Raw genomic sequence first — 24,730 nt, 5'->3', positions numbered from 1 at the left:
GATTTTTCAACCTGTTTGGACATGTAGACACTTAATCTTCATGTAAGTAGTCTTTTGTACAATTTCAAGAAAAAAACATTAATATTTCTTATGTGGAAACAGTGACTCTACTCTGCTACATTTAGCACAACTAAAAAAACACAACATTTGTATCAGGTGTATGGCATCGGGTGCCAACAATTAAAACATCACTTTAATGAGTATCCTGGAGGAACCTGCCTTATGTAAACCTCAGATATTTAAGTTCTGGTTTCCTTTTTGTGATTTGAAGTGTGTGGTGTCATCATGCCTACATCTAAAGAGCTACCTCACGCCCTAAGAATGGGTTTTAAAAAACATGTCCAAAATATTTGGACTCAAACAAGCAATCCACTCCATTGAAAAGGGAAACCCAAGATTGTTGGTGCGATCCAGAAAACTTGGACGTTGAAAATTGTCCAGTTTGTAATTTCCGATTTTCAACCTTAGAGTCGGGGTACAATGGATATGCTCCAAATTTACAAGAAAGAACTCCGACTTTAAACGGCGTTCCAGTTATTATTAGTTACTATCAGAAAGAGCCTGCAGACATTTAACCTGCATGAGCGATGTGCAAGCATCCATTGACAAAAAAAAATAGAGCAAGACTAAAGCATGCAAATGAACACCTAGGCAAGGCCCAGAACCAGGACAGATGAGCCAAAGATAGAATTGTTTGTCTACAATACAAGCATACATCAAAAACTTCCACAGGGTATTCTAACTTTTTTTTACAGAACTGAATAGTTCTTGCTCACTTCTATGTATTATGAGTCTTGTATGCAGGTTGTGAGGCTGGAATTAAGTTGCATTTCTTTTGCAGTCTCTCATAAAATGTCTTCTAAGTAAGTTATCCACTTATATTAAATCAAGTGATGTTAAGAGAGCCAAGACCATTACAAAAAATGTATCGGCTGCATGCAATATCCGTCTGTATCTCGACAATCCACAGTGACTATGAAACCCAATCTCCTTACCACATCTCACTCACGGACACATCAGCTGACAATTTTGTCAGGTATCACTTTTCCACAGCTTTAAAATGAAATGTGTGATGTAACGGTTATTCTGGGTGCTTTTCTAAAATATCACTTCTCTTTTTCATATCATCTAAAAGTATTAAGCTAATTTTTAGATTTCATCCTGCTCCTTGTTAATGCTTATATATTCAAGGAACATTATCTGAGAATGTACCCTCATGTTCTGACTCTCAGTATTTCCATTACTTAGCGTAGACATGCAGTAATGCACAATGCTCTACACAATGCCTAATTTCCAGTCCTACAGCTGGATTCGACCTGAGTATTCTGCGCTACAATTTTATTTTTAAACGATGAATATACACAATTGCTCTGAAATTTAAGGGATTAACGTTTAATCAACCGCAGCCACCTCTGTTGTCTCTCCTGTTTATAGGACTTTAGTGCCAGCCTTTACCCAGGTTTTCCTCATGACATTGTTTGGTAAATAAATACAATGTTTGCAACCTTCACAGAACATGTGTCTCAGCATGAAAATACCAAACTCTTTCAGTTTGCATGCTAAACTAACTTTAATAATTAAGCAAACTGAAAAACATGGATATGGTGATAGCATACACTAAACACACAGTTCCACTGTATTACTACACTGAAGAGGAATAAATCAGGAGAGGTCAATCATGAGGAGAAGTATCTCTCTTCGTTGTAGCCTAGAATGTGACCTAATTTCCCCCTATTGTTTCTCACCTCCTCTTCACGTTTGACTGCTTCAGTTTTAGTTCCTGGTATATGTAAATACACTAAACCATGGGTTTACCTGTTACCAATGCCTTTCAGTTTCTGTCTCACAGGTGGACCTTAACTGCTGAGTCAATCTGAGCAGGGGTGTGCTCCACTAAAATGGCATCATTTGCTATACAGAGAGGGGGCTTTTTTTCTTCACATTATACACTTTATTGTCATTGTATGAATACAACTAAACTACGTTGGTGGTAATCAGTGCAGCAGGAATTAGGTAAAACAGTTTTTAAAAACAATCAAGATAAAGATAAGAAGATAAAAGATGAAAACAGAGACAAAAACAATGCATATGTCGTGATGCTTTTCATAAATTCAATACATCATTCAGTCTCAGTGATCTCAACGACAATAAAATCCTCAAAAAGTCATCAGGCAAGCTAATATCTGGGACATTGAGGTACTGTGGTATTTGGCTTAGATCCCAAGGCCATGCCCTATTTTCACAATATGTGTTATTTTGTTCGATATACTCAAGAGCAGAGGCCAAGGCAAGCACCGATGCAGCAGAGGCGAGAGGCACCTATTTGCAGACCCATGGGGAGCGGAGCTCCACCGGAAATACGAAATTTCTTCTTTGTTTTGTTTTAGGGGAGAGTGGCCTAAGTTGTGCCACTTTTTACTCAAAGTGACTTTAAAGTGAGGCCTTGACAGTTATGTCTCCAACTCAAATGTGTACATATATTTCAGGATGTTGTGCATCCCTGGCAATAAAAACTTTGGATCTGAAATAAACTGTTTGAGAAATATAGCTTTCAGAAAAAAAGTTGTCTTGTGGCACAACTTGCCCCCGGTGTGGTGTAAGTTGTGCCACAAGAGAGAATACAATGGGGTAAATTGTGCCAAAGATATATATCTCATAAACTGTAATGCAAGACAAATTCATAAGACAATTACTTATTTAAGGTTTATTTAAAGTAAATAAAGTAAATATTTTACAAAGATTGAAGGTCAATTTTCTTAAACAAGGCCTATCAGATCTTGGTGGTTTTGCCTGCAAAGTTCACAATGACAAAGCCACCATCACCATCTTTCTGGCCATCTGAACTCTTGTCAGTGGTGTCGTTAAGTGGAATGGAGTTGTCAGTCTCTTCTGAGCTACTGTAGACTTTTTGGTGACCAGCGTATACAGCCATGCCACTGGCACCACTCTCAGAAATGTACTTTGCACTAGTTGCTCCGTGCTTGTGGAACCAACCGCCACCTGACAAATGTGATTCCCCCTCCATTTCTGCCTTTAAATCAAGGCTCAAAACCCATATGTACACCCTGGCTTTTCGTCCCCATTAACTATCTTAAGGCCAGGACACACCGGCCAGATAATCGCCGTCGTAGTGTCGGTAGGGGGTCGGGACACGAATCTGTTTGGTGTGTGCCGTGACGTCGGCCGACGTAGAGGTCGTCGGCCGACGTAGAGGTCGTCGGGCTTGTTTTGCGCCGATTGAACATGTTCAATCGGCGGCTGACCGTCTTTCATTTGGAGCAATTTGATTGGTGGAGGGCTAGCGAATCAGTGAAGCCCGGAAGTGAGGCGGGTAGCACAAACAGCTAACAACAGCTAGCCATCGTTTTAATGTGTTTGTTCGTTTCGTTTTGCGAGTACTCACATGCATCAACCCTTGTTGACTGCTCGACACCATGCTCGACACTCTGCAAAAAATTGTGCTCTTATGGTCCGTAAATATAAATACGTATTTCTATCTATGTTTATGCTCTAGAGAGCTGTCCCATCATTTCCGGCTTTCGTATTTTTTCGGGCCACAATACAGATTAGCGCCACCTGCTGTTTTGGAGACATTACGTCCCGCGCAAGCGCAGAGCGTACGGAAAATAAGCAGTCGTCTCGGTGTGTTTTTTGGCCGCGACGGAAAGACTGGAGCTTCCTGAAACGGCGACTCCAGTTTTTGGGTAGTCGGAACGTGTCGGACTGGTGTGTCCTGGCCTTTACCTCTGCACTACTATCTTTGTTTATACATGTGGATGTATGGGCTTTATGTGTTTTATTTTTGTTATTGTTATTTTACCTTCATTGGTTACCTACTGAATGCACTATGTACAGCACTTTGGACAGTGCAAACTGTCATAAATGCGCTTTTATAAATATATTTTACTTACTTACTTACTTACTTACTTATAACTCACCTAGGCCCTTTGGCACAAATCACCCCAACCCCAGAATTTTGGATAATGAGCATGATGCAGCAGTTTAGGGCTGACATCGTGCTAACTGTATAGACTCAAAGTGTAGCATACTAAAGCACTAAAACATGTGTCAAATGTTTTCAAACTTGTCTATAATTGTTCAGACACAATAATCAAAAAACCTTGATCATGGAAATGTTACTTTGAAAGGCAAACAACTGTTTTTTGAGCTTAAATGTGCTTATATCTTATTCCTTGTGTCTCTCTTCTTTACAGGATGTGTCAAATGGATGGCTCTTCTTAAATATGTGGTCACATTTCCAATTTCTTCCACGGTTTTCAAGAAACAAGGGGTGGCACAACTTAGGCCACTCTCCCCTAATGGCGGCGATCAATAGCGGTGAATAATAACAAGACACAGTTTCCACCGGCTATGGTGCTTGTAGACAGTAAAATAAGTCAGTTTGTTAAGGGTCCCAAGCAGTGTTAATTTTGTTGACTAAGACTATGACGAAAAATATTCGTCGACTAACCTTTTTCACGGACGTAAACTAAATAAAAACTAAATAAAAAGGCAGATATGATGACGAAGACTGAGACGAATATAATTGACACTATAGTCTACGAATAGGAACGAAACTCTGTGGTTTAATGGACAAAAATGATAGTCAGGGATATCCTGCCCGTTAACGTTGTCTAGGGGAACGGCTAAGTTCCGCGATCTGTCTGTAGTAGGCTATGTCTCGAGCTTGAATACACAGAGCCATGTCCCCAAACTGACTGCGAAACTATATAGGAAATTAACTGTGAAACTGCCGCCTCCCTCCGTTAGTTTCTGTTTTCACCCGAGTAAGTTACAATCAACTCCAACGCATGGACAGTGTTCAATTAAAACCTCTCATTTTATTATCAAAAAGGCTTTGATGATGCAAAAGTCCGAACACAAACAGCTGCAGCAGTGTTGCTTAAAGGAAATCGCAGTTGCTCAGTTTTATCAGCACCTCAACTGCGTGCTGCTGCTGCCCAGGGGCGGCCTTAACGATCTCGGAGCCCGTTTCAAGACCTAGTGTGGGGCCCCCCACTTTTTTAAAATATTTTCTTTATTTTAATTTTTTTATAAGTAATGCTTGTGCATGCTCCCCGCAAAAAGAAAAAATATTGTGGAATCCAGTTGGTTCATAGACAGATCATGAGATAATGGGCCCCCGGGCACAGGCTCTTAAAGCCCCCCCTCCCCCCATCCAGTCAGGTACACTGATTTTATGTGAGATTATTACGAATGAAATAGAATACATGTTTTGTATTACAACCATTAAATCTGTCTCTGTATTGCATATTCAAAACTTAATACCATTCAATGAAGAAATAAACACTTAGTCGACTAAGTCCGCTGTACATTTAGTCAGCGAAAACTGCTTATATTTATACTTATTTAGTTGACTAAGACTAAAATATTTCAGATGACTAGAATAGGACTAAGACTAAATATTCAAAAGACTAAGACTAAATCAGAATTTGCTGCCTAAATTAACACTAGTCCCAAGTGGCCAGGACGGTGGTACAAAGTAGATGTTGAGGTAGAAGATGAATGAAGCAACGTAGCTTTGTGTACATCTTCCGAAATCCGTCTCTTTAATTCACAATTATCACAAGTAGGTCAATCACATACAAATATAAACTCTTATAAATAAAACACAAAAAGTGCCACCACATTAAAATAATCAACTAATTTTAAAAAATGGGGAGTGACAGTTTCCATTATAGATCCTGATTGATTTATTACCAGACCCATTGTCCTTTAGTGATCACAGTTTTACTTATTATATAATTTCTATATTCATATTAGGCTTTAACCATAGATAGTAAATAATATGGATGTAGCATCCAGGCTGACCTCAGTTATTCACACGGCATCCAATAATCCTGGTTTGTGTGTGTCGCCATCTTGTGAGATTTTTACTCCGCCTCACTCCTCTTGCCGAAAAGGGGAATCGATGTCACGTCGGGGGGAGGGAGATAGCTGACGTATACCTCCGAGGCAAAGTGAGGGACAACGGGCGGAGAGCTGTCACTCAAGAGATCGCGCCAATACATTTTAACCTCCAAAAGAATAAAAACTAGCGTGGGCCAAAAAAATTCACCCCCCTCAGTGTTGTCATGGAGATATGACCTAAACATACAGACTAAAATGGTTTTGTGGCCCAGGCTGTAAATAGGTTTAATAAGACTTTGAAAACGGCCTATCTAACAAGTGAGTCAAAGAAAAACTGCTCGTCTTGGCGCCACCCCCAGTGGCACTTTCTGGTTACTACAGTTGTAGGTCACTTCCTTATTGGATGCCGGTAAAAATCGATGAGGTTGGGGCTTGGCTTTAACGAGGCTCGTCTGTGACTTTGTGATCACGCAAGTGAACAGTAACGATCGCGTGCAGCCGCAGAATTACATTTCAACCTGACATAAATAGCCTGTTCAATGGCACAAAAGTACTGTTAATAAATAAATAAATAACGAGATACATAGCCTACAATACAATAGGTTTATTAATCTGAATGTAGAGCATGTTCACGGCACGAGGGCTGAGAACTATGCTACTGATCAGATAAATGATCGATCAAACGTAAAATCATCAGGAAATGATAAAAACATCCCGATGGAGATTTCTATGGAGTGATTTTGCTTTAAACTGTACAGGGTCGCGTTGTGGCAGTGACACTCTTTCTTCAGTCGGAGCTGCAGCGTAAAGTGATCACCTATCCAGCAGGTTAGACCCACGGCGTATGTTGTTTCTTATACTATCTATGATGTTGCCGCAGTAAACCAGCTCCCTGAAATAGGCCCTTGGCCACTTGGCCGCCAGTAAAACAAAACGTAGAAGAAGGTAGCGTATTTCCGGTGGAGCAGGTTTCGTGTTTCCGGTGGAGCTCCGCTCCCCCATGGGTCTGCAAATAGGCACTCTTGGCAGAGGCAGATGCCCCCTTTTCCAACAGCACCCGCAAACTTAATATTTCCTGATGAAATCCAAGATATTTTGTCAGGGTGAAATATGCAGGACAAGCATATAATGAGTAGCAAAACTACTATAAGCAGTGGGACCCTCACAACACAGCAAGGGATCGGCCATGTAGGGTTATTAAACTTCTTGGAAATTGTAGAGAACTAAGCTACAAGTTCAACTTTACTGAATGGAACAGCAACATTAGTTTAGTTTACAACATCAAAACTCTTTAGTATTTTTATTTTTACATGTAACCAAATGTATTCCAAGTGGATGCGTGATGTCACCTACATATAGAAGTGCTTTTGTCGCCTTTTCTTGTTGTTATTTTTCTTAGGACTACAATGATGACCATGACAAGTTCCGAACAACAGACAAAACGTGGACAGAACAAGGATACAGTGGTGACATGTTGAGAGTCTCAAGTGAGAGGGAGGAAATAGAGAGCATTTGGAAAGTTAATGTAAAAGTGAACAAATCACACAGAGGTAATGAAAACACGCAAACAGTACCACCCATTTAAGTGAATGCAATGGAACATTTTAAAAATAGTATAGCACCTTAAGAAATGTCCACACACTTAATCATTACCTTTATTTCCTGGAATTGATCACAGGGGATTTTTTTTTCCTGACAGCATTTCCTTGTACTGCCTACTCCTTGCATTGTTATATAAAATGTAAATGCAATGTAAATAAATGTAGAAAACAAATTTTACCACAGAGTTATATACTGTATATATCCATTACAAGTTCCTGTCATTCACAGGGGAAAAGAGGACGTTGTGGCTCAGGGCCCTGAAATCTCAGCTGGTGACACTTGAACCATAATGGAGCTTCTTACTGGGAAACGAGGCTTGACTGTCCCTGGCTGCCACAAAACCTGTCTGGCAGGTAGAAAACTGGTGCATTGGGCACGCCTGTCTCTGTAAGGAGAAGAATGAAGGATTGAGAGAATGATGGAGGAGGGAGGTGTTAGGCAGGAGAGGGGGAAGGCAGAACTACCTGTTATTGCGTGGACGAATGTCAGGGACAAATAAACAGTAGAAAGGAGAGGAGAAGGAACAGAGAGACGGGAGAGTTGAAGTGTTTAATGTGGAATCACCATGCTCTAACTAAATAACCACTGCTCCGTGACTGTGTAAACGGCTGGATGTGAAAAAGCTCCTCTCACCTGCTCTCACCTTCACTCTCCACACTCTGCTGACGTGAGATGGCAAAGTATGACCCGGTAAGTTCTTCCTTTGTGTTTCAAAAATTCCTTTTCCTTGTGTCTCTTTGCGTTCACTCTCACTTCACCCTCCCTTCAATCAAAAGAAAAACTTTTTTTAACAATACTCGCTTGCCACTCACTCTGAATGGTGGTATTTGTTTTGTATATTTGCGTCTTCGTTCTCCCTGTTTGAGTTTCGGTGTATTGACTTGTCTGAAGGGCTGCGTGGCCTCCACACACTTGAAAAGTGCTGTTCATTGCAAAGAGTTTAGGTTGACAGCAGAGGTTTTGTTTTAATTTACCTGTCAGAAAGCAGGTATACGTGGAGTTAAGATATAGGTTTCACCTACACAAAGTGTTAAAACGGTGTCAGTCTTTAGTTTCTGTTTCTTTGGGCAGGACTTCAACACCTTGCTTGAAACTCTTTAGATTATAACACTTTTATTGACCTAAAATTGCTATTCAGTTATTGTGGCAATATTTTTTTTAAATAATTGGTAAAAAAAAATTTGGTTAAGAAGCAGTATATTTTGGTCCACCGTTAAAGCAAAGAGTCAGAACAATCATTTTGGATATATATCCAGATTTGAAGATACATGACTTTCCTTATATCTATTTAATCATAAATAAATATAAATCGAGAGTATAAGGATACAAGGTCCTGTATGTTGCAAGTGAGACACACTTGCGATTCTGGGTTTTGTACAATACACCCGATTTCAACTAAATATGTAATCTACTCAATTTGAAGTATATGATTTGTAACTTTATATTATCATAGTTGTTAAGTTAAATTTTGACCTTTTCAAATGTCATGTGAACTCTCTAATCTTTTAATTTTGCATAATTTTTCCATGATAATTGTCGAACTATGCAAGATGATACAAGTGTATTCTGCTGGGAAATATGATGTACCTGCTCCGCTACCTATATAATCCAAAGAAGGGCTATATGCTGCCTATAGGCATATTCTGAAACTTGATCAGTATGCAATAGAAATGGTCCTGTAAAACACCTTTTGTGGTGAGTCAATAGCCAACAGCTTTCTCAGTGCTACTCCAATAGATCATTTCTTTTTTTGACAAAGGATTTTTGTGAAGCATTGTCACAGCTGCTGTGGAGATCATGGCTGGAAGTTAGAAATTATTTTTTAGCTTTCTCTGCATCAGGGGCAAACATGATGAGGTTAAAGCTCAATGATGCAATAATCAAGACTTATCTGACCGTATTGAACCGACACATTAAAGGTGCTTTTCAGACTTAACTGAAGCAAATAATCAAAATTATCAAAAATAATGGAGCCTATGTTATGAAGTGGACCCGGATCATGTTAACTCATCTCATAGGCTACCCATAACAAAAGATGATTACAAGAAATTCTTTAAAAGTAGAGCCTCTTGTAATAAAGAATTACAAGAATCAATTTCCGTAAATGCTGAAGTGAAAGTGGTATGATCACCATTTGTGGTACGTGTCACACATGTGATCATGCCACATTGTGCTCAAACAAGTTTAGTCACATAACATTCTGCATTAAGAAATATTTTATATTTCTTCCTCAGCCTTTCCGAGTTGCATTCCACAGCATAGCACTTAGCCAACATCTTGCAACTCTTCATAAATGCATGAGCTTTTTGTGTTTTTTTACAATAAAGAGTTAAGTATGCCTAATTGTTTTGGGATATATGCCTCTCTTGCCAAAAGTTAGATAAAAAGAACAAATCATGTCTGTAATGTAGCTTGTGCCACCAACTGGTTAGCCTAACTTAACACAAAAGACTGGAAACAGGGGCAATAGATAGCTGCTCAAGGATAATTCAATCGAGCGCTAACTAATTGACATGTTATATCTTGTTTGTTTTGGTTTTTGAACAGATTTTTAACAAACAAAGTATAGTGTGTGTGATGAGTCAGCTGGTCGATTTTGTTAGTTTTTAGACATGTTGCGAGGATACATCACTTGTGTCTTGATGCATAAGATCTTCAGCCAGGTGGGGACTAACAAAGGCGTGAAACAGTGTTAGGATTGCATTGAGCTGTCTGTCTTGGCAACCAGAAACATGCAAGTAGGCCTACTGTAATTTACCTCCCTAGCTATTGTCTGTCTATCTACTGATATAATCAAACATATCAAATTAAGCATGCTGTCTTTGTTTCCAAGGTTAACATGTGACACAATGATTACCCACACAACTTCAAATCACATTGTGTGTTATTGTAATAAGGAATTGTATCTATATAGTGACCTCTCTGTTAGTAATTTGCTTCCCCTGTCTTTCCCTTACAGAATGAGGCCCCCCCTCCTTACTACTCTGTTGCTGTGCAGCCCACCCTCCAGCCTTACGAGGAGGTTGTGTATGGCATTGGTCCAGGCCTGACACCCCCCACCAAGCCCCATTACATCCCCCGGTATGGACCACCTGCGGTTGTTCCCCAAGTCGGCCCACGGTCAAGCATTCGTAAGTGATATCCACCGCTTCCATATTTGTATAAGAATAGAATGGAGGCGAACGCAACCTCAAAACAAATGTAGGCGGAGAATTTTAATGTGTATTTATTTTTAATGTGTGTGTACTGTGTGTGTGTGTCCAGCCCCCAGCAGTAAGAGGAAGAGATGCTGCAATAGTAATTCCCAATGTTACGGAGGGTCGGGGGGGACCTTGCTGGTGCTTGGTCTGCTGGCCGTGGCCATCTGGCTTGGAGGTATACTGTGTTTATTCATACAAATCACTGGACATTGTCATTACTATTCATTTGCTGCTCCAATTTGTTTAGGCTGATTGTAAATGAATGCTAATTATATGTTGAACCAATGTTCCTTGTGCCCTTGACAGTGGATTTTGTTTGTGGATGTTTGAATTTGTTCAGTTTTTTAGATTTGGATTTCTGGTTAACTAGAACAATAATGGCAAACTCCTACCTTCCTCTCTTACCCGCACTCATTACCATACGCTTTACCCCACAGTTCGTTATGGAACACGATTGGCAACGGTAGCGATCCTCTTTGATGATGACGACATTAACGAAGTGGGCAAGTCGCCTTTGCCAAAGTACGACACCTGCCCCAACAATACTGTCCTATGTGATGCGATAAGGGACTGCACACTGGGCACAGACGAAACAAACTGTGGTAAGTAAGCACAAGCACACACATAGACCTTACTAGAACCATGCAGACTAATACAAGGACAGATGGTGAAGAAGGCTGGACAGACACTTGCTAGCCAAAAGGCTTAAAATGAGATGAAAAAAAAACCAGGCTAGAGAAGCTTCCAATTGTGTTATCATACATAAGTTTGATATATGAGGATAATATTCTATGGCAGGCTCATATTTCTAGTGTTAATATAAACAACAGATACAACTCAGATCTTCCCTAATGACATTATCAGTAAGTGTATTTTTATCATTATTTTAAAGCAAGATTTACCTTGTTCATTTAGGCAGACATAATTTGATTTTGTTCAAAATCTTGGACTTAGTTATCAGGGAATAATGTAATGTGATATGAAAAAGGTAGGAAAGAAACTGCACACAGCAGCATGCTTCCATTTGTCCAGCCTTGCAAAGTGAAACTTACGTCATAGCCTATATGAATTTTGCTTCTGCTTCAATTGATTGTTGTTGCAACAGCAGCAGCACGCAGGCTTAAGACTCACACATTGCTGTCACTTAGTGTTTCCCACATTCCACAGAAGAGACACTATCTAAGTTGTCTGCTTTCGTTGATCTCCCTCTGTGTCTTCCCTCAGTGAGGTTTGGTGCAGACGACAGTCTGCAGCTCAGGACATCTGAAGATGGCCGCTTCCTACCAGTTTGTTTCAAGGGCTGGAACCAGACCTACGCCGACCGGACCTGCGCTCAGCTTGGATTCAGACGGTAAGGAATCCTCACTCTCAACTATAATTTGGTCAGAGCTAACCTGACCCTAAAGGCTGCTAAACAACACATTAAAGAGTCCTCAGAGCAGTAGTGCTCAATGCTGAACACCATTTACTATCGGCACTCCTAACATCAAAATGTTTATTGCCTTTCCCCAGTCATCATTCAAAGCTAGCTTCTGGCTCCATGAATGAGTGAATTCCCCGGTCACTTTGCCAGATAAAATTTTCAACAGCAGCAAGCGAACATGTGGGCTTCTCTCTCACAACCTGTAACTCACCTGCTGAGATCTGTCTCGTTTCTCCTCACCTGCTGCCGTGTGCTTGGGGTTCGGATGGACTCTCAGCTGGCCTATCTAGAGTGTGTCAGTGTGACAGAACCAGAATGAGTTTCTAGGCCAAATCAGGCATTGTTTGGACAAAGTGCTCTCTGTATGTGCATGTTAATCTCTTCCAGCTTTCTGAACTGCCCTTCTCTCTGTCTCCAGGTCCCATGTCACCAAACCACTTAAATCCCAGGACTCTGTTGGTTTAACTATGACTGACAGACAACCGCCTTACTTGCCTGTCCATGGTTTGGTTAAAGTCAGGTATACAATCCAGTCGGATCTCTCCTTGTTTTCAAACACAACTCAGGCCTAATCTATGATCATTACGATCTCAGTAAAAAAAATCAACCTTATCTTGTCAAATCTATCCATTTTTATCAAGGTTTACTCCACCTAATTATGTTAACTGACATGTTTTTCCCATGTGGCATTACGCAGTCCTTCCTGTCCGGACAAGGAGACTGTCTCCCTCCAGTGTTTGGGTAAGGAGCCTCATCTAGAATAGATGAGGGTTACATGCAAGCCAGTTCAGGCAGTAAACACATCCTTTCAATCAAAGCCTTGAAAACTGACACTTTCAATGACTGATGCAGCTGTTAGTGTTTATACACTATTGCATTTCATAAACTCCAGGATCCACCTGTTGGCTCACAGACTACCTTTCTGTTGGCAGAGGTTATTCTCAGCACTCCCCCAACACTATAGACTGCGTTCACATAATGATCTATTCCAGGAGAATTGGGAAAACTGAAAAATGCAAAATTGTATGTGCAATGGACATATAACTGATTTTGGAAAAAGAGAGTTTGTAGAGAAAAATCACAGCCGTTTGACTGAAACCCACCAAACAACAATATTGAATTTTCTCTCAACCTTATATAAATGATGCTATTGCCGTTTCTTCAGTATTGACTACAGTAATCTCATATCGGCTTTCGTTCCCAGACTGCGGACGGCAGCCGTCTACCTCCCGGATCATTGGGGGCAGCGTAGCTAAGACGGGTCAGTGGCCGTGGCAGATGTCACTCCACCATGGCGTCTCCCACATCTGCGGAGCTGTCCTGATCGCTCCTGATTATGTGCTGACCGCTGCCCACTGCATCCTAGGGTGAGTGACATAACCTGACCTGTTGACCAAAGCCAGTATCAGTAGTCCATTGCTTTCCACTGAACAGTCTCCTCTCCTCCCATGTAGGCAGGAAAAGGATCTGAAATTGTACGCTGGAGTGGTGTCCCTGGATAATCTACCTCAGCCCCACCTGGTACAGAAGATCCTAGTGAACGAGAACTACAACAGCAAAACTAATGACCAAGATATTGCTTTGCTCAAACTTAAATCTCCAGTTAGATTCAATGGTCAGTCACAGCTTCACTTCTATCAAAATAACGTTCATCCTACTTTCGTGCATATGGCTGCAAAAATCACATCTTTCCCTACTCAACTGTCTTGGTGGAAATGTAAATCTGAAATTATAACATCTAAACAATAAAAAACCCTGTGTGGAGATCATGAGCTATTCACAGTCACTCACTTATTACAATTTGGTTAACGTTTACTTTTTAGACAGCAAGTGATTTAATATGTGAGAAGTTGAGCAGAATTTGTCCATCACATATCAAAGTTCTGCACATTCAATCAATCAATCAATCAATCAATCAATCAATCAATAACCTTTATTTTCACTCGAAAGACACTGAGGTTTCCCTCATTTACAGTGACGACGAGCACAATAAACACAATGACAAGGATAACATATAATGAACAGAGAAAAACTTAAATAAAATAGGATAAAAATGTATATATATATTAATTGAAATAAAGTATATAAAATACAAACAAAAAATAGCAACAATAAAATTTGATGAAATACTAAATGAACAATGAAATCAGCTAAAACAGTTACAGTCAGATGTGTAAAATTCAGAAATCATAGATTTAAATAAACCAAAAGTAGGAAGAGCAGTCATTTTTAAGTTGCTCTGCAAAGCATTCCATGAGTTACGGGCACTATATGAAAGGCAGTCATTCCTAGTCAATGATGATGATTTGATTCATGGAACACAAACCAAGAACTGTGTCACAAGTTAATCAAATTCTACAGTCAAACTGCTAATCCTATTTGCCCAGCCCCGTGGGTTTTGGTGTATACGTCTGTAGTACATCAAAGTATAGTATAGTATATAGTACCATCCTTTTTCTGCATTCAGGGTTGCTGGGTTTGTGAAATATGTCTTTTTCTGTTATCCAGATAACATTCAACCAGCTTGTCTGCCATCTTTTGACCAGCAACTGCCCTCAGGAACCACATGCTGGACCTCAGGTTTTGGCACCACTGAATCAGGTAAACTGGAATATGGAGTCACCTATAGTGGTATATTAAAAAGGACAAATTACATAGTTACGTTTATGATGTATTTTATCAAATCCCCATTTGCTTACACTATAGCAAAAACGCATGTGTAATCTGCAATTTAGTCTGCTTAAGGTACAGATCATCTTAATTTAATTTTTTAGGTTAATGTAGTTTTACTATTCGATAACTTGTTCCATTCTTTAGAAGTTTTAATTTTCAGCGGTTATTTTTGGGGATTAGAATGGTCGGTTTCTCACTTTGTAACGGAAAAATCTATGGTCATGTAAATAAAAATATTTTCAGGTAATCCTGAAAATATACAGTAGCTTTACTTCTGAAACAAGAAGATGTACCTGTAGAGTTAAGACAATAAGAATTAAACCAGAACGGAGCACATTTCCTCTGTTCATTTCTGTGCGGATATGGAATATTATGTTTTAAGTATCCTCTGTGTGATACAATTTACAAGTTCCCATTAAACTTTGTTGTACAATAATGAATGAATGCATGTAAGACTGGATCACAGACAGCGTGAGCAGTCCAGCGGTAGACAAAAAGCAGGCCGATAGTCATCAGAAGAAAAAAACAGCCAGGTCGAACAAAACAACATAAAGTCTGGACCCCTTAAGGGAACATGGATAATCCATCACAGAGTGACTAATGTCTATACTCTCTATACTGAGGCTGATAGCGAATGAGAAAGATGGACATGAAACTCAATAGTAATGGCTGGTGGGCAGGTGCAGAATGACAGCTCTAATGCATATTGTTTTTCTTCGATACAGGCAAAATCTCCAAGGAACTGCGGGAGGTGACTGTGAACATCATTAATACACAAGTGTGTAACAGCCGTGCTGTGTATGGAGGCGCCATATCCAAGCACATGCTCTGTGCTGGGCACCTGGATGGAGGCAAAGACTCCTGTCAGGTGAGCAGTAGTGAACATTGAGGGGCAGGTTTACAGTTAGAATTTGAATATACATTGTGTTTCTAACATCCAGAAAATGTTAATAGTAGCCTATATAGCTTAATTCAACTAAGTATGAACAATTTTTGCAGGGTGACAGTGGGGGTCCGCTGGTGTGTCAGGCACAGAGCCGTTGGTACGTGATGGGGATCACCAGCTGGGGATATAAGTGTGGTGAAAGAAACAAGCCTGGGGTTTACACCAGAGTCCGTAGTGTTCTGCCCTGGATCTACAGCACAATGCAGGTAAATCAGGATATCATTTATATATCAGGATAATAAAGTGCAGGACAGCATGTTTGACATTCTAAGGATTATGGTCACATGTAGATTTACTTTAGGTCACAGTTTTACAGCATCTTAACGCTCCCTTTTGCCTGCTACAGCGAGAGAGCCTGTGATGCACCGTCATCTCCTGCCGCTGGTCTACTTTGCCTTTTCACCAATAAACCCTGCACTATGAAGTCGACTCTGAAAAAGATGGAAGGATTTACCTACAGCTGAATTGATTGATGAGGAGAAACCGTTGACAGGCAGACAGTGGGATAAAGGGATCACATGATGCAGCGTGGCAAAATGCACATCTTGAACAGAGGACTTCTACAGTATATTGGTGTTCTGCATCACATACTGTATTCCTCTTGTCATACAGCCGTTCAGCACCGGAACCTGATTATTCCATAATACCACAATACTAATCATTGCCCTGACTCCAGCCTTGCATTCTTGGCTTTATTCTTCTGTCTCTTGGTACCTCAAACACACGTACAAATGATATTTACCTACATGTTAAGAAAGCTTAAAAGATGGCTGGCCCTTCTCTCATGTGTTCTGTGCCAATGAAACACAGTCCATTCTACTGTGATCTCTTCATTGCTTAGAGCATGAAACTCTTTAAAATGATTTATGATTGTACTGGTGTGTTTTTTCCTCCTCTCAGGGACACATCTCAGTCTTTTCAATACAGACTATTGTTTACAATACGGAAATAAGAAGGACACTTTATGTATATATTCACTCGGTGATGAAGGAAGGCAGTCTGACCCCTGACTCTCTTATTGAGCTGGCACTCTGTCTGCACAACCAAACCTTGCCTTATATACTCCCACTGTGAAGGTTTTCTTCTTGCACTGCATCTGTGTCATTTATGTGCACTGGGTGTTTTTTAAATTTTATTTCTATTTTTGTCATTTGTGGGATTACAGAGCATTATATACTGAGCAAATAAAAAAGGAAAATACTTATTATGGTGTTGAGCAATCAAAGAATAAAACCTGACCGCAACAACTTCACAAGCTCTCCATCACTCACGATTCTGTGTGTGTGTGTGTGTGTGTGTGTGTGTGTGTGTGTGTGTGTGTGTGTGTGTGTGTGTGTGTGTGTGTGTGTGTGTGTGTGTGTGTGTGAGAGAGAGAGAGAGAGAGAGAGAGAGGGGGGAGCGAGAGAGAGGGGGATTCAACGCACTGAATAGGCAGTCACTCCACGAGTCAGTGTTATCCATCACGTCTATTTTTCCAGGACACGAAGGCTAGATGTGAGCAGTGTGCACATATTGACAGATGAGAATATTTGGATCCCAATCCTTGTGAGACAAGCTGATTGATATTTGCGGGTGGATATCAGTTTGTTGGCCAACGGTCCGCTGGAGAAACAAGAGGGTAAGTTGATACCCGTGCATATTTGACATCCTAGATGCAGTTATTTTTTCTATCAAATGAGAGACAGGAGCGGTCGTGATAGGCTTCTCGTGGATGGATTTGAGGAGAATACAAATGTCACAATGTATTTTCAATTTCCAACATTGAATAGACTACACAGTCTAGCGTTAAACATGCTTTGGTAATTAGCCTATTAGGATTTTTAATGAATCACGCAAATTCCTATGTGCATTATTCGTCGCCAACAGGTCTGGTCTTTGCGATAGCCTATTTTGACAGTGCTGGGCATTGTCTCATTAACTTGCAGATATGCCATTAAATAACACTTCTTGTTGTTTTCAGAGCTTTAGAATTTGGGTGTGTCTAATGGCACTGATCTCTAACACCTTCACTGGGTGTGCGGGCAAAAGAAAGAGAAAAAAAACTAATTTGCAAATCAAAGCCAAAATACGAGCGAGAGCAATTCACTGAAGCAACTGTCCTATAGCCTACCTCGTGACAGTGAGTTAAAAACCAACTAGCCTATCGTGAATTACGTCACTACTTTAGCATATTACAATCGCCAGTTGCATCCACTGAAGGAGGAAAACCACAATAAGGCGGATCGTGGCTTGTGTTCCTGCTCCATCAGATGATCCACAGGTTGAGGGGCGCAACTGAATGCGCAGACGTCACACATCTGATGTTGAATTAGTCTATAGGCTATTAACTAATGTATTGCTGTGTGAACGCTGGCATACCGTGCGTGCATGCTGTGCGTTGGCATCATAATGGAGAGGTTACTGGTTGCGTTATTGTCATCGGCGCGCAACTCACACAGGTAACACAAGCGTTGAATTGACAACCACCACCATGCATCCCCCTCTAGCTGATTGACGTATTCATTTATAAATGGACGTGCGCCGACTTTTCTCATTATCAGACTGAATCCCTACTTTAAAGCCGCGTGCCACGCCCCTCGCTGCTGTTTCTGCGTGTCCTTGTGTTTCATCACGATATGAGAGGTCATCTTAACCCATTTCTCTTCCGCGCCAGAAAATTCAGTTGGAGACAGTTTCCATGGAGACAACTCGACACTATGGAACGACGCACACTGTTGTCATGGCGATGTAACATCATTACGATGGCAGCCAGGGGGGAGGTGTCACCCCCCAAAAAATGTCATGGAGACAAGACCTGTGGTGTGACTTACTAAGCTGCCCTATATTAGCCTAATATATTGATTCAATTTGAAGAAAAAACTGGAACACTGCAGTAGGCCTATATGTGTTTAAATAGGCCTACTCGGGGTCATTGATAACTAAACCGATGTCCTTTCAAGGACCACCAGTGATTGTCTAAAACATGGGGGGCTTCTCTGCAATGACGCCAATCAACCTAGCAGTCACAACCTTACATTTAAAGAGGGTCACACAAACACAGCCTGCAGTGTAGGCCTACACACAATGTCCAACATGATAGTTAGGATCCTGAGCACATTTAAGAAAAAAATAGGTGGGTTTGGGTAGTGCAGTCTCAAACATACATAAAAAGAAGACAGAATTCTCCGTCATTTGAATATAGTTTTCTTGTAATTTTCCTTTATTTATGGTGATTTAGTGTCACACTTATCTGGATATTGTCTGAGACTCACACATTTGCCAAAAAGTGCATGTCAAAGGTAGGCCTATAAGCTAAGATCATTAGTTTTCCCATGTCTCAATGAGAACTGCTGCCCCAGTCTAGTTATCGTCTCAAGCTACTCCTGTTGCTTTTGGTTATTTTTTCCTTTGATGGCCTTCCTGTTTATTCCTCTCCCTTATCAAATTTGCCACATCACATTTCCTGACCTTTCTTTTCACCGCTGTTAATTTTATTTTTTTATTTTGACTGGAACACTATCAAACAACAGGCTGCCCTTCCCCTGTCCTCCCTCCTCAGACTGTGTCTTCTCTGCAATGCCCTGTAGCCATGCTCTGCATGCCCTGTAGCCATTTCCTCCTGGCCTTTTCCTTGTCCCAAGATTGCAGAAACAGCCTCCCCGTCCGCTATTTCCCAAAACAGATACACCCTGCCTTCCCATTCTCTTGTCTTCTTCTCTCAGACAAAGGGAAGCCTGGCAATGGAATTTGATATTGCTCAACAATAGTGCAGATAAGGACGGTTGGGCCAACTTCTCAGGTGCCATTCATCATGCCTAGGGAGAGAGAGGCTGGGGCTGAAAAGCTTCACGATACATTACATTGCTGCCAAACACCCTTTTTTGTGATTTTTGTGGTACAAAGGTGTGACACTGACCCACGAACATTAATGCCACTATACCCCATTCTATGCTTACTGTATGTCAAATCATCACTATGAGCCATTATTTCATAATCAGATTATTTTAAACTTTATAATACCAATATCTGTATTGATCAGACTGTGGTATGTCATCAAGTCATAAAGACCACTAAACCAACGTATTAAACGTATCACAACGATGTTAGTGTGTTGTTGAGAAGGATGAGATTCTCTGATTGCGTCTAAAAATGAAAGCAGCAATACTTGCCATCAATTATCACTGTGTCTTTTTTCTGATTACTTTTTTGTTATTGCATAAAAGTCTGCTTGCTTTGTTCTTAAAATGGTGTACAGGTGTTCGGGCGTGAACAAACTACAGAAAGAAATTGCAAAGTTGAAGTGTTTTACCAATGTGTAATAGTTTAAACATGACCATATCCTGTAGCACACACAATTAGCATGAGCGTTTTGAATCGCCTACTTGAAAATAGGTCAAGGTTGTGTGATGTCCACAGAGAGAATGGAGTAATCTCTGCCAGGAACATGTCCTATACGCTCCGAACATGGATCGTTATGCAAGATAGAAACTATCTCCGTAGGCCTTGAAACTCCAGGGGTTTGGATTTAACCCGTGCTGTGTGGCATGATGCTGCCCTTTGAAACACCACTTATTGCATGTGTTCATAGTCTGTGTGCTCTGTGCTGTACATGAACTATATGGTTCTTCACTGTTATTGTTTGTGCCAAATTGCAGCAGCATATACGTATTTAGCGTAGCCTACAAAAACATACCTCAATCACCATATGTGTTGTTTTTCTTTCATTCTCTCTCTCACCTTCCCCTTTATTACTCTATGCCAATAGTTGCCATGGAAACCATTTTTCTCTTCCTCTCTTCACTCCTGGTGTGTGTTGCTGGTAAGTGCCTCCTTACTCACAAAGCACATACACATCCATGCACACATCTACACCAATTTTCCACAAGGAGGCAGTGTTTGGGCAGGCTCTGATGTTATACAAAAAGGCACCCACTGGGTGTGGGCTCCCAGCAAAACATGAATCAATACATTAGGGCTTTATGTGTGGGTTTCATAGACTGGCTAGTGCTGCACTGTGTATGATTAACTGTAAGACACGTAAACACATGCTCATACAGTCACATGCTACAAATAAATACCTGATGTGCTGTAAAAATTGATAGGTTTATCGAGATAGAGAGATTAATAATGTTTAAGTATTTCTCACTCATGTTTTTTTACTAATTGCCTGTGTTTTACCATCTGCTTTTTCCTTTTACCCTCTTACTCAAACCACTTCCCCTCTTTGCTGCCTCTCAGCCGTAGCAGACCCCAGTGCACAGGGTGAGTACACTTGGTGTACACAATGGGGTTTCACCTCAGTTCTGACTATGTAGCCATGGATGAGCCTATCCAGATGATGTCTGCTCCTTCATGGATTGCCTCACCACAGTGAACAGCGGCAAATGTATGGATTAAGTCCATTAATGACCAGACCCAACTGTGGGTTGATTACAAATGGATTGTTATGAAGTCGAAGTCGAAATCAATGCTAAAGAGAAGAGAGTGGTTGTTTGGAAGGCAAGAAAGATGATGATGTAAATATATGAAATTGTAATGCATAGACTGTAAAAAATACTAATTTGCCTTTTCAAACCTCATTGCCTGACAAGAAAAGTCAGTATTGGACTATTCTGCAAAACTCTTGATTGTGTCAAATGCCAATGTTAAAAAAAAACCAGTATGATTGCGGTTCATGAAAGTGCACAGGTCAATTACAAGTCTGTGTCTGGAGATGCTACATGCTAGCCTGCCGAGACTAGCCTGATCTCACGAGGTTCACGTTCCAAAAACCACTGTGAAGCTCGCTTGATGAGGCTGCTCTCACCAGGATAGCTACATGCCAAAAGATGTAAATTGTGTGGCGGAGATTAATCCACAATGAATTTACGGTTTGGTGCCTCCGAGTGGTTTTATCTAAATGCATGCTGATTCCCACCACACAGACCTGTGAAGAGATATGAAGATGTAGAAAACGGCTCACCTTTACCCAAATGTTCCCTAACCAGCATTGTCAGATCTCAACCACATGCATGCACCTCAGTCTACAACACAATGATAATCTGCTATATACTTACTAGTTTATGTTAAAGTCATATGAATAATATCTATGGAAATAAATAGATCCAGACAGGTTGCATGTGATTGGATACATCGACTTAACTGTCATCAATAATAATCATAAATATAAGGGATTAAAAAAAAAATTAACATACTACTACCTTCCTGAACAATAAACACAAGACTTGGAATTATAAATAAAACATTTTTTATTGCATTTTGTCTTGAATATGCTTTAAACAACGCTAATAAAATGTGAACAACTCTTAACGTGTGGTTTCTATTGTATTTGTACAGATGCTGAGGAGAAAGTTAAAAACCCATTTGTTTATGGTAAGTTTAGAAATATCTATGTATATATGTTTTTCTTTGAACACCTACCATCATCAGCACTTTGTCAATATAATTAGAGACACTGTCTCTATACCTTCTAAACACCTTTTATTATATTGATTTCTCCTGCATGGTAATCTGTCATTGACTTCTTCTGTAGACTATGAGAGCCTGAGGATTGGGGGATTGGTATGTGCAGTGGTGCTCTTCGCACTGGGCATTCTTCTCATCCTCAGTAAGTAAAGCTCTGTCTCTGTGAATAATTTCATCATGTGTACATGCATTCAATGTATACTGTTACAATCAAATAGGAAATAATGAATAATAAATGATAAATCATCATTGCATTTCCACACCACGTTACTGCACCATCTTGTTTTCACTCTGTTTATTTATTACAAATAGTCAACACTGTTAATCATCTCTTATGTTCGCAGGTCGACGATGCCGCTGCAATATCAACCAGAAGCCCAGGTATGCCCTCTCTTGTTTAAAAAAACAACTTGGTTGAGTAAAGGTTTTTATGCCATGGGATTGGTAACCATGACAACCTGTGGATCCCTCTCTTCAGGGCCCCTGGAGATGAGGAGAATCAGGAGGACAACCTGATTGTCTCAAAGGGTAAGAGGCACATTTAAACTCTCTGTCAGCTCCTATCACCTCTGGCTCACCCCCGACACACACATCCATAATTGAATTTCCTTTTGGGAATGCCTATAGCAGAGGTGGGATGGGGGGGGGGGGGGGGCTGAGGGGGTTGCCATTCGCACTGTGTTCATGTGTTAGCAAAATGTTGAACTCTACTGCAAGTGTGTGACCGAGAGAGAATGAGCATACTCGTTACATATACTTAAACTCAATGCTAACTTTTTTCCAAAGCATATTATGATGCACAGTTTTATGTCATAACCTCCAACCTGGATAGGTTTAAATGAATTTACAATCCAACACAGTATAGAAATCCAGTGGATAATACTTGTTGAACTGTAATAGGTCATTTATGACAGAGAGCATTTTTTTACAATTAGTTTATCCTAACGTTAATCGAAAGAGCTCTTTTAAGAATAGACTAAAGTGGGTGAATCAAAGTGTATTACCTTTTAAGGGAATTGGCATAAGTTATGTGTTCAACTTATTTCAAATATCAGAGATGGACAAATGAAAGAGAGACAGGTTGTACTGTACATCAGTAAACGGTAAAGTGCCAGCCTGTGGTGTACATAATCAGCCTCTTCACACAGTATCCTCATTGTATTTTGTAATAATTAATTGATTCGAAAATTAATTGCAATCTGATAAGCACCTTTGCAGAGAACTTACTATCTTTCCTCTCAAAATCTATCATTTGAATGCTTCTCTCTGACTCCGCCCAAACCGAGTTCTTGAATTACCAGTCAAATGTCACTAATATACAATTACTGTTGTTGGTGGTATAATAGTCATTGAAAAGGTTTAAAAGGAATGAACTCAAACATAGAATTAATTTAGTCTGCAACAATGCTCTTTCATACAGAGCTTTCAAATCAAGTCAAGGAACGTCCTATATCCCTGAATGACCATCCAAAAAACACAGTTTAAGTATGACCTTATGGAAAAGAGGTATCTATCATTTTACTGTTCAAGCTGGTCGATGTGGAGGTCACTTGAACTATTTCTTGCAAGCTGTGAGGAAGTTTATTGTACAACAATAACATATTTGATAAGAGTTTTATATGTCCTGCATATTACAACTTAATCTGCAAAGTAACAATAATGTGGTCCAGCACAAGTAAAAAGTAGTAGCACTCCATGTATTACCTTGAAATTGTACCTAGCGACCTTACTTATCCTTTAGAAAAAATTGCTCAGCAATACACAAACCTTTAAAGTATTGCATGTGCGCATCAACTATCAGCGTAGTCCTTCATGTGATTGCAAGTAAGTAAATGACTGAGTAGAGGTAAGCGAGAAAGACTGAAATATTAAGAAAGAGATGTCTGCAGACAAGGTTAAAATTCTAATTCCACTGAATTACTCATCCTTTACCATTTTCAGATGCAGTGGCTGCCAAAGAAACCCCAGCAGAGACCTGAGAAGTACACAGGACTGGACTGCCTTCCCGATGATCAGTTTTATTTGATATCAAGCCACTAAAACAGTGAATAAATGGAGGATGATTTCAACTTGTTTATATGATAGGGAGAGAGGGGAGGTGTAATTTGTACATTAATCTTGTGCTCTAAAGACAAAACCTTTATACTGTTGTGCTCTGTTGTGACCGTGCCAGTCCGTTCCTGTGCCTTTATGTGACAGTCTCTCACTCCTGTTCTGTGTCTTAGCCAGTAGCACCTTTCAAACAAGATTGTCCTTGAAACCGTAGAAAAGTTCTGAATGTTGTTTGGTCCGCTGTTCTTCGTTTTGTACCTCTATCTATTGCCTTTAGGTTTTGTCGATGTGTTGTTTATTTTGTCAATCGTCTTGAAATGATATGTTTGTCTAAATTGGATTAGACCATGTGCATCTATACTGTATACATACATACATACGTATGTATACAATTACTAGTTTACAGATAAGATATACAGTTGAATAACCTTCATTTGGTCTATGTTTTAATGGTTGGGTGTGTTTGCGTGGATATATATGTGTGTGTGCATATCCTGTGTATTTATGATTGTCTACATA

The 24,730-nt window shown here is 40.1% G+C and overlaps 2 protein-coding genes across 2 annotated transcripts; both read left to right on the top strand.

Moving 5' to 3' along the window:
* The first annotated feature begins 7,944 nt into the window (after positions 1-7,944).
* Positions 7,945-16,964, top strand: tmprss13a (transmembrane serine protease 13a). Its single transcript, XM_080025116.1, has 13 exons — positions 7,945-8,163; positions 10,433-10,604; positions 10,738-10,848; positions 11,111-11,275; positions 11,898-12,024; positions 12,515-12,616; positions 12,794-12,837; positions 13,301-13,463; positions 13,551-13,711; positions 14,605-14,697; positions 15,495-15,637; positions 15,769-15,921; positions 16,062-16,964. The coding sequence occupies exons 1-13, from the start codon at positions 8,146-8,148 to the stop codon at positions 16,074-16,076; spliced, it is 1,467 nt and encodes a 488-aa protein (XP_079881242.1). The 5' UTR covers positions 7,945-8,145; the 3' UTR covers positions 16,077-16,964.
* A 3,500-nt stretch (positions 16,965-20,464) lies between these two features.
* On the top strand, positions 20,465-24,138 carry fxyd6 (FXYD domain containing ion transport regulator 6; the record flags this gene model as incomplete). Its single annotated transcript, XM_080024810.1, has 7 exons — positions 20,465-20,513; positions 20,933-20,956; positions 22,031-22,066; positions 22,227-22,301; positions 22,504-22,540; positions 22,638-22,687; positions 24,101-24,138. The coding sequence occupies 7 exons, from the start codon at positions 20,465-20,467 to the stop codon at positions 24,136-24,138; spliced, it is 309 nt and encodes a 102-aa protein (XP_079880936.1).
* Positions 24,139-24,730: the final 592 nt, after the last annotated feature.

This window comes from Ammodytes marinus (genome assembly GCF_949987685.1).
Source record: "Ammodytes marinus genome assembly, chromosome: 3".
Lineage (NCBI taxonomy): Eukaryota > Metazoa > Chordata > Actinopteri > Uranoscopiformes > Ammodytidae > Ammodytes > Ammodytes marinus.
Note: the sequence above shows the minus strand (reverse complement) of the source record. Positions and strands in the feature narration are given on the sequence as shown.

Coding starts and splice junctions, on each gene's coding strand:
- tmprss13a (XM_080025116.1), top strand. Junction 14,698..15,494: donor TTTTGGCACCACTGAATCAG/GTAAACTGGAAT, acceptor TCTTCGATACAG/GCAAAATCTCCAAGGAACTG. Junction 15,638..15,768: donor GAGGCAAAGACTCCTGTCAG/GTGAGCAGTAGT, acceptor CAATTTTTGCAG/GGTGACAGTGGGGGTCCGCT.